We start from the raw sequence: 10,920 nt of genomic DNA, 5'->3' as shown, positions 1-10,920 counted from the left end.
AGCAGGAATTAAAACAAACCTAAGCAGTAAAATGACTTTGTCATTTCACACGTTAAAATTGCGCTTTCCTGAGGAGGTTACAGAATGATTTTAGCACCGTGTGTCACGGGAGAAAGGTTTTAATTTTGTTTTAATGTAAAAAAAATCACCCAGATTCTTCCCTTACTACAAAAACCAGAAATTCTAAGAATGAAGCAAATACCTTAAAGTGTTACTGGGCAAGCTTTAAAAATGCAAGATAACAAGAACCACATGTTAGAAACATGGAGTAGAAATGCAAAATACTGTAAGGAAGAACTAAATTTGCATCAAGGGGCTTTTCTGTTTTGGTAAAAAATATAGACCTTTTGTTTTAAATATATATATGTATATATATTGCTGAGTGTTTTACAAAACAAAAGCAAGACACCAAGGGACAACGGCAGCCAAAATATGTACAACAACTTTACTAAAAAAAAAAAAAAAAGAAAAAGAAAAGAAAGAAAAAAATTATTTATTGTAACGTGGATAGACTTTCTTGAGTCTTACCATTAAAGACACACAGATATAGCAAAGGAAGCAAGGGTAGGAAGAGAGAGGAATGAAATGAGTATCGATAAATAGCGCAAGCTCAAAGACAGTAAGACAATTAGCAACCCACAACGAACCTAACGAGCTGAGGTAACACAGAACCCCCTTAGATTCAGAAATATCCAACTCCCGTCACTTCTCGCCAGACTACTGTCCAGAGAGAGGTGCTGAAAGAGCGGATGAGAATTCCTGCGGGTGGAAGGAAGGTGAGAACGTACTGCTGGGGATCTGACCTAACTGAAATAAAAAGGCGTCTCTTTTTCAGCATCACGGATTCGTAAGACAAAAGGAAGAATCGTCGCTCAGCTCATCACCAGCCTCAGTGGAATTTGAAATTCAGAGAGACTCTTTTTTATTTAATTAGCTCTTCATTCAGCCTTTTTTCGCCAGCAAATAATGTCATGAGCTGGAGTGTTTGGACCCCCAGCCCACCGTTTGCTTCGGCAGGGGTGACTGTTTCTGCCGCTTGTTTTACCCCTTCTATTGGAGTTTACTCAGCACTGTTGAGGAACGTCACCCGGCCGTCACTCACTGCGGCATCTCAGGGTAACCGACTGAAGGTAAAGTAACGCTAAAACTCACTTTAATGATTTCGGGATTACCTACGTTACTTCAGGCAGCTCACGCACAGTAAAAACAGAAGGAAAAATCAGAGCTGCGAACCTTTCTTTCTATAACTTACTACTGGCAAGTATTGAAGGAATCTTGTGCCCCCTCTTCCTCCTTCCCGTCCTCAAGTAACTTTCAGGAGTTAGGCTATTTAAAATACACGTTTTAAACCGTGTTAAATTACAGGATATCAAGCATTCCAAGCTGACAGCAGCACCAACATCCTCCTTTTCCCTCCCTGCTGGAGATGATCCTCAGCTGGTGTAAACACACTCATTATTGTGGATGTCAAACCATCTTCACACCAGCTAAGGATTTTTCTCCTCATCTTCTGCTTCACCTAATTTTAAAGAAATAAATTAACTTCCACTTATACAATTCTGTGCAGCTACAGGCTGAGTGACCCGGGTCACGAGGCTGGTTAAAGGCAGAGGGTCAGCCGTTCGCTTGCCCCCTGAGCAGCTAAGGATGCGCGCAAACACCAACGTGCCACTCGCTGTTCTTTGCTGCGACCGTTATAAATTCAGGAAATTTAACAGGGCGTTTGTTTTTCCTGGAACACACTTGGTGTCATGGAGAGCCGCGTCTTTTTCTAAGGATTTATATAACTACTTTTGAAAAGGCCACATTTTCCTAAAGACATCGTGGCACCTGGCCAGTTAGCTTTCCATACACATACTGCAGAAAGACAGGAAGTTTTGTAACTTGGGACCATTTATTGAACAGCACAGTTTACTAATGGATGCCCTGGTCACCCAGGACAAATCTGGTATTTAAAAACAAACAGTGCTGAATGAACTGCAATAACCTCGGCCACGAGAAACTCCATATCCCAGAATGATGAGAACAATCCATTCAGAGCTGAGTAACTGCTGCTTTTCTATGTTTTTTTTTAAAAATTTTTAAAATTACAATCCTTAGCATCACTGTATTTTTCCATTATTCCCTAAGATCTTGACAGGTCAGGTCTGAATTTGTGCATTTTTCTCAGACTGAGGGACAATCCAATATTCCAGAGCAGATTCAAACCAAACACTAAACTGAAAAGGAAGAGAACAGCTACAATGCAAGAGGTGCATAACTGAGGAGGAATTGGTAAACACCACTGCTTGCATTACTACAGTTATATCTCCTCACTTTCAATAAAGAAAATGGAAAAGATGCCATCTCTAATCCGTGTGTAACAACCTCAGCACTTTAACTATGGTAGAACAGAAGAGAACTGCCTTCCTAGTAGACCTTTTGTATTGTGTTTTTCTGTAGGACTGTGTAGTTAAACACGTGTCAGAAAAAACAACTTACCTCTTTTTCATCTCTAATAACTGGTTATTGAGTACTGATCTCTCCTCTTCCAGCTGAAACACAAGTACAAAAAAGACTACAGTTAATACACTAAGGGTTGTTTCCTTAGTAATAGATATAATTTTAACCATGAAACCTTAACATAACAGAAACCATTTTAACCATAAAACTTTAGTATAATAGAAATCATTTTAGCCATAAAACCTTAGTATAATATGTATCATTTTAACCATAAAACAAACATGGAAGAGGCTACAGAGCCTAAAAATCCTCCAAGTAATCAATTTTATACTAGGACAACACAAACACATGAACACAAACCGTTCAGTGACCAACGATGTGATCTGGGGAGGGGCAATTACTGCTTTATTTCATATTTTCACACCCTGTGCACATGGAGAGGTGTGAGGTTGGCAGCGCCTCCGACGGGATTCCCGAGCCCCACTAAAGAGAACCGTAAAAGCCTTCGTGCATCTGGCAAGTAAGTGTAGCCCAGTATCAGTGAATTACTGGATTTGCTGCTGTTCTGACCTGGATCACTGCGCTCCTGATCTGTATTTGTTATGTACCACATTTCGAGGTAAATTATTGATCCCTAAAGCTGCCGGTCTGGTGTTTGTTACTGTATCCTGAGCCTGTAACTCAACGGGGCCACCTTAAGCCCTTACAACTAGTAAAGCCTTCGACTGAAAATAGCGTTGCTGCAGGTTCTTGGGGTTCAAATTGAGAGGCACAGGTAGGTTTAGGAAAGGACAAACAAAGTGACCAACCATCATTTGGACGCCAACAAAACCGAAAAGCCCTGCCCCGGAAACACCAGGGGAACCAAACTTCTGATCAGATTAGGAAATTGAATATTTTTCAGGCCAATTAATTATTTTTCATCATCTTCTTTCTTCTTACTGAACAGCCAAGGTGAGCAATTACTGCCCTGCAGAACCGCTTGCAGCAGCAGCTCCCTGCACCTTGACTTGAATGCCAACCTCTGCTGGGATTTCCCAAGCTTTCAGGGTTTGTCCAGGAGGCGAGCAGGACGTGCATCTGTAACAGAAACCTCCGAGCCCCGGGACAAGGGCAAATACTCTCTTACTGCCTAAATGCTTTCAGCACTTTGCAGCCATTCAGGCTGGGCACAGAGAGGCACAGCAAGCGTTAAGCAAGCTGCAGCAGGAAGGAAGCCTGTCTGCCAGCCTCCGGGACTACAGAGAGAAACTGTCTCCTCCCTATTTTCTGGCAACTTACCTTCTCCCTTCTCGGACTGCAGTGCTGCTAAGCCTTCCAGGTTTAAAATTAATTGGTAGCGTTTTGCTGGGGTTAATCGGACATAATTTTATTGATATAAAAAATAGATTCTAGAAGGCTGTAGAGAGACTTATATTCATTAGTGTTAAAGCAAATCAAATTGTACCCCTCAAGGACAGCGGCCTCTTAGCAGCCATTGCGCTACAGGGATATGCCCAAATCTTTCCCGCGGGCAACAAACCCAGCGATTTCACCAGCAGCACCAATCTCACCCCCTGCTTCGGAGAACATTTCTCTGTTTCCTGCACAGAGGCAGCCTCTATCAACTCCTTACATCTGCACAGGCTGATGACAGAAAGAGAGTAGGAAAAAACAATACGAGAATTCTGAGAAATGTTTCACGTGTAAGCCTCAACGAGATGAAATGCTCCATGATCGTGAGCGTAAACCCTGCATCTCTCTTCCCTTTTAGTTCCCTGGCTGGCTGTGGAGAGATTTTTGTACAGACCAAGATAGGAGTGGGCTGAAAAGGGAGAAAAGTAAAGGAGAACAAGATGTCAGGGCAGCTGTGCAGCTTCTACAACCCTGCTGCTGCTGCATGAGCCACGGATCAAGCCCTGAGCAGCTTCATGGCAGAAGGTGAGAAAATTGCACCCGATCTCTCATCAACATTTCTCCAGCAATCCACTCACTTTCTCATTAACCTCAGAGCGGACTTCTCACATACCTTTAATAAAAGATGGACCAGCAGAGCTAGCAGGTGTTTCTATGATTTTTCCAATGAAGTTAAAACGTCTGGGGAGGTCTGAGGCTCCCAAAATAGCACAACAAATAATTTGAGGTCAGAAGAGTTCCCTGAGCTCACTGTCTATCTGACCAGGAATCTTTAACTAATTACAAACAGCTAATTATTTATGGATCAATATAGAAAAGCACCCCTCAGCATCTTTAGTACAAGACACTTTAACCTTTAGATGTCAGGATAAATCATTCATGAAAGAGTATTCATTAATTTTGCAAAGTGTGTCACATGCAGCCACAGATTCACTAACCCAATCGACTAACACACTTGCTGGAATTTATATAGTTTCTATGGCGACTGCTGAAAATACTTAAAACATATGCTTGCTACCTTTCTTACTGCATTTTAACAGGCACATGCACAGAAACTCAAACAGACCAAAGCCCTGCCACATTCTATGCTTTCCTTCCTACTGCCCAATTTTTCAGCTGCACCGAGCCTCCCTCTTCTACATTAAACCTCTTTGTTGCCACCACGGACACTTGTTCTCTAAAAGTCTAACATGGTGATTCTTCGCAGGAAGAGCCAGCCTGAACCCAGAGAACCCAAAGCACGCTGCAACTCAGTGCCCGCACCCCACATACACCGACCCAGGGCAGGAGTGGTGGTGGGGATCCCCGAGACAGGAATTCTCCAGGCTGGCAGGTTTTCTTGTCACCTCATTAAGAGAACTCAGCGGAGTCAAAGGTAGAACAAGGGGACTTTAAGTTTAGGTTGGGGAGGATCTAAAGGGAACAGGAAAAGCATCCTACTCCTCGTGGTGACAGCAGGTTTCTCTCAGCCTGAGAAGGGCGGTTGGAGCTTCACAGGCTGCAGATGAGACAGGGAATGTTTTTTAGGAGCAACCAGGAAAAAAGACAGTTCTGGGCAGGTGGAGCACACGGTTCACCAACAGGAGCTGAACGAGACCGAACTGAGACGAGCTGCACTCCTGAGTTAGGTGACACCAGCGGGAAACCCACATTTTCAACGTGACACCATTTTGCCTTTGTTCCTTTTGCCACAACGGAGCTGCCTGGAATTCCAGTCTCTTCAGAAGCCGCGTGGTTCACGAGACCTGAAGACCCCATAGCCCAAATGCTATGTTTAGAAAGTGCAACAGACGGCGTTGCCACGTTTCTAAGACGCATATTACACCTTCCTCGCGGAAAAGGACATAATGCAACGCAAAGGGCTGAAGAAGGCAAACAGACTGCTTCTCCAAGCTCCAGCAGATCTAGATCTTTGATCTTGGAGCCATCTACTCACAGGCAGGAAAGGCCACGGCACAAGGGAACTGAGAATATTCCAGTTTGCAAGATGACTGACTAATCTCTGCACTTCATAGGTTACAGCCGACTACGCTGGCAACGAGAGACGGATCCCTGCTGACGGATCCGCAGCAGGCTGGACGCGGGAGCAGCGCTCCTTCGCAAGGTCCTCTGGAAACAGCAGAGGCCACGGGCTGAGATCGCAGTGATAGATGCCAGCCTGCATCTTGGGGGTTAAGGGTCCCTGCCCTCGGAGACTTTCTGCTACATATAAGAGGCAAAAAGATTTGACCAGCATTGCTGAATCCTTCCCAAGTTACAACTCTTTCTGGAAATAAAAGGCTGCCTCAAAGACTCTGAAATAATTTAAGAAAACGTGTGGGAGCGGGGCACAGAGCTCCCACTGGCTGTTTGGGATGAAAGCGTTCTCTCACCACGCCACTATCAGATGCGACATGAGTCAGTGGCTGAGCCCACACGTCTGGGACTCTCGTTAATCATCTCCAAAGGTTCTTTAGGATGAAGCAGCTCATACATTACCCCTGTCAGCGGACAAAAGGGTTTAGAAACTCGCCAGATCTGTAGCCACTCATCCTCAGGATTTCTCTTGGGGAGAAGTCAGCCTCTTGGCTTTAAAAATACCAGTTTTTGTTGCAGGATGGAAGAGATCTGTTCCGCTGTTGCTGGCAAGAGGCAAACCCCTCTTCTGCACAAGTGCCATCTCAGAAAGGCAATAAATAAACTCATGTCTTTTACATTCCGGCTTTTGGGTCAGATCTTCCAAAGATGCCTTCATGGTGTGGCCGTCACCGGAGCTGCTCCACAACACCAAACTCATCCCGTTTAATGGCTGAAAATCTAATTTGTCTCTTGGCAAGTACCAGTGTTATAAGCTCTGTAACTAAGCCCACACTTTAGGATTCCAATAGCATATCGCATTCAAATGCCATAGTAAAAATTAAATAAAATTTAAGAGAATCTTGCAGTAAACTACCACCAGAAAAACATCTCCCATCGGTTCTAGCCCTCCAGTACCCACTACCTGGCTGCTGCACTGCTCCCGTGCGTGCACAGCATGAAGTTCAAGCAAGGAGATGTGCACAGCGCTTTTTAGAGACAGAGCCCAGCCAAGTAGTTTTAAATAATATTTGGAAACACACCCTAAATACTCCTTTTCTTAGCGGGTAGGGAGAGCAGGAATAAGGAGAATTAAATAACTAAATTTCCTTAGTACTGAGTAGATGGAGATTACCACAGTTGTATAACAAAATTATTCCCGACAGAAATAGCAAGTGTCTCTTAATACATCTGGCTACAACATATTTAATTTACGCTTATTCCCAAGCCTCCCAAGTATCCCCCACGGGTTACGTAACCTCCCGCCAGCCTGCAGTTCTAACCTCCCCGTGCAGGTGGTGCTTCCAAATTTATTTTAAAACACTCTCAGAGCAACTCCTCTCTCAAGCACGGAAACATGCAGCACGATGTCCCCCAGGCAGCGGCGGGCAGAGCGCGCTTTCGCCACCACCACCCAGGAACCGGCCGAGCCCCTCTACCTTCTGGTGACTTGTGACTTCGTCCCTGCTCCTGCCCAGCTCCTCGGCAAGTTTCACGTTCTCCTCTTGCAAAGCGGCGAGCTGCTGGGACTTCTGAGCTGCTGCCAGCTTCAGCGCTTCGCTGCGAGGACAGAGAGTGCATCGTTACCATAGGAACGCGAGAGGCAAGAAAAAACTGGGGGAGAGATTCAGCTTCACAGCTTGGAAAAATACATCCAGGTCACGTGGCTGGTGGGTTCTATGATGAAGGTGTCAATCTCTACCTCCGATGCACAGAGGCGGGTTTAACCCTGAAAAGCGAAACTCCCTTGTCTTCAAGTGTACCAGATGCTCAAAAGAAATGGGCGGTAAGTTGGGAGCGTGAGGTCTGTGAGCTCCCACTGGTCAGCAACTGCTCGGGTTTGGAAATACAGGGGAGGGTTTGACGAGAGCGTTGGCGAGGGTTATAGCCTGGACTTGCTCACAAGTGAACTTTGTAGCCAGAAGTAAAACAAGAGAAGCATGAAAAAAAACAAAGAGAAGATAAAGAGAGAAAAAGGAAAGAAAGAGAGAAAAAGGAAAGAAAGAGAGAAAAAGGAAAGAAAGAGAGAAAAAGGAAAGAAAGAGAGAAAAAGGAAAGAAAGAGAGAAAAAGGAAAGAAAGAGAGAAAAAGGAAAGAAAGAGAGAAAAAGAAAGGAAAGAAAGAGAGAAAAAGAAAGGAAAGAAAGAGAGAAAAAGAAAGGAAAGAAAGAGAGAAAAAGGAAAGAAAAGAAAGGAACACCCCCCTTACAGTTCTCCCTTTTTAAATACTCCCTACAAGGTCTGACACCCAAACACACAAGAATGTGCAAGATCGCAGGAGGCAAAACAGTAAAGTATCAAATCTATTCCCTTATTTTAAAAGGCACAAAACTAAAAACGAGACAAAACAAATGCTGTCAGAAAAAAGAAAGGATCTGCAGGTTCCATTAGCCTGGGTTGCTACCAGTATGTGTGGTTTCCTTAAAGTAAGTTTATTTTCAACAAATTTTTGAGAAAAATATTTTGCGTGCCTGCCTGTAACACAAATGACTAACAGAGTTTTTGTAAGATTTGACAATATCTTTCAAAAGAACAAAAAAAAGACAAGCTTCATTTCACTGAACAGCACATTTTACGAGCGTGTTTTGTTTTCATAAAAAGGAGTCCTGGTGCTCCCATGTGCCAATATTACCCAGAGTTAAACCCTGACTGGAATATTAAAAATACTTTTATGTCCGTGGGAAGCAGAAGTTGTTTGTGACTTACAGGTTTGAGCACTTCAAAATACAAGGACTTATTATTGGGCAGACTTTAACAGAAGCAAGTCTGATTTACTTTTCAAACCTGGCACATAACGTGACTATGATTTTCCAATTGCTTCTTCTGTCTGGTCTCACCTGGGCCAGTTTCTGACCCGATCCACCCAGACTGGACTAAAGAGGCCAGCTCACATAAAAAAAAAAAAAAAAAAATAAAAGCACGCAGGATACCGGGGTTGATTTGTGTGAAATGTTCCCCTGTGTTTAGCACCAAGGGACTTTAAACTGAGAGGTTTGCTCTCCTTCGCTAAGGCAGGGGCGGCCTCTCGAAGGTGTTTCTCTCTAGAGAACATCCAGAAGTGCCAGTTCTCCTGCTAATTCCTTACTCTAGTTAAAACGAGGCAACACACAAAAGAATTGGGACAACAAAGCTCGATCAGAAAACAACTAGATGAGCTCCCACTTACGCGCAATGTCTCTCACGCTGATAAGCAGACATCACCTTAGCCTATGACTAAGATTAACCTTAAGAAAAATAACCCCACAGAGCCATCGGGATCATGAGAACACCTTTCAGCGCTGAAGATTTTCAAGGAAGCATCGTCTATAAATAACTTCAGCTTGACGAATTACAGTCTGAGACATTTTGTTGTTCCATGATGCCAGAGTCTGCCAGCCCCTCGCTGTTCGAGCACTAAGAGCAACCGGTCAGGAAATAATTCTTCTGCCCTGGTATTTCCCAGGAGCACTGAGGCAGGTAGGAATTGCTCAGGGAATGAAATCCTGCCTTTCTGCAAGGAGGCTGCTGTCTACACAAGCATGTAGGTTTTTAAAAGCACACAGTAAAAGCTGTCAGTGCCACAGAAACTTAGCATTAATTCTGTGTGCTGATTTCCTTCGTGCCCTGTTTTCAGCACAGAGCAGCGGTTAAGAACTGTCACAAAAACGACTTATGGAGCTATCAACAATAATAATAATAATAATAATAATTAGCCAAAGCTGCTCTTAGCTCTCCCTCCCAATTCCAGCTCTCGCTCCATGAGTAAAGAAATTCTTCTCAGAGTGCAGGTGGGAATAGAGATTTGTCATTTAATGCATGACATCTTTGAAAGCTGGGGGACGCGTAGCTACTGCGGGGTAGCAGTAACAAGGAGTTTTGTTCACAGTGGCACACCAGAAGCTTAGATATGACGAGATTCCACAGGACAAAGCACTTGATCCCCGTTCGGTCCCCATGTGTTGCCTGATCTAGCTGAGAGGCATCCCTGCCCATGACAGGGAGGTTGGATTAAATCACAGAATCTCTAAGGTCCCTTCCAGCCTAGCCCATTCTACGATATCAGATCTGCGCTTCATTTGTCTGTGCGCAATATTACACATCGTTCGTCTGGAGTGAGTAAGAGGTGGTTTCTCAAACGAAGCACCTCAAATGAGAAGCAATTAACTCCAGTTCTACATACTATACGTAGCACTTGTAGTGCACCAGTTAGGAAATGAGTGCACAGTGGGGCAACGGGAATAAAATGGGTAAAGCCATCAATGAAAAATAAAAGCAGAACCAGGTTTTCTATAAACAAAGCCCCTTCAAAACACTTGACACTCTAAGTGTACTTGTCATTAAATCGGAACAAATTCTTTATAATAATGCTTTAAAAATAATCTAGTGCCCTCAGGTGGCAGAACTCTATAGTTCCTCCAACAAACAAAGTATTTATAACAAAGCCTGCAGTGAAGCTTTTGCTTCAATGCCCTTCAGCAATTCAGGAGCAACGTTCCGATTTCAAGCTTTACGTGTGTCAAATGAATACTTATTTTCCATCTAATATCTGCTTTATAAGTGAGCATACCAGAGAGGTACTGAAACACAATTTTTCAAAAAAATCAAAGGTAAATGTAACTACAAAGGAATAGTTTAACAGATTAACATTGAAATACTTACAATTCTTTTGTAAGCTCTTCCACTTTCTTGTTCTCCAGATTTAGAAGCTCTTTTGATTTATTAAGTTCCTCTTCATTTTTCAGGTTGTTTCGTTTAAGCATGTCCAACTTAAAGAGGAAAAAAAACCCGCATTACCTAAGGAAACTGTACAGTTCTCATGTGTAGCACTCAGAAAAGGATATCCAGCAAAACGAGGGCCTGTGCTGAGCTGTTCCACTTCCTCCTATCTTCAGTCCTTAAATTAACTCAGTCTGTTGGTCCTGAGAAGCATTTCTCTAACAAGAAATGCTGCGAGACTTGCTGCATTCAAGTTGAGCACAAAGAAATCCAAGGCCATTGAGGAGCAGCTTACAGTAACCTGATGTATAGACCCTGGTATCAAAGGAAAAGC

General features: G+C 43.5%; 1 protein-coding gene across 3 annotated transcripts in view; it reads right to left on the bottom strand.

Annotated features, from left to right (window-relative positions):
* CLIP1 (CAP-GLY domain containing linker protein 1) overlaps positions 1 to 10,920 on the bottom strand; it is a 57,018-nt gene that overhangs the window by 6,511 nt on the left and 39,587 nt on the right. For all 3 annotated transcript variants that reach the window (XM_009868818.1, XM_009868820.1, XM_009868821.1), the window contains 3 exons: positions 10,530 to 10,636; positions 7,332 to 7,452; positions 2,482 to 2,534 (listed from right to left, as the gene is read on the bottom strand). In XM_009868818.1, coding sequence (XP_009867120.1) covers positions 2,482 to 2,534; positions 7,332 to 7,452; positions 10,530 to 10,636 — 281 coding nt within the window. The remainder of the gene's footprint in view (positions 1 to 2,481; positions 2,535 to 7,331; positions 7,453 to 10,529; positions 10,637 to 10,920) is intronic.

The sequence above is a fragment of the Apaloderma vittatum genome, unplaced genomic scaffold (assembly GCF_000703405.1).
Source record: "Apaloderma vittatum isolate BGI_N311 unplaced genomic scaffold, ASM70340v1 scaffold18644, whole genome shotgun sequence".
NCBI lineage: Eukaryota > Metazoa > Chordata > Aves > Trogoniformes > Trogonidae > Apaloderma > Apaloderma vittatum.
The sequence above is the reverse complement of the archived record's forward strand: the minus strand, read 5'-3'. Positions and strand labels throughout refer to the sequence as shown.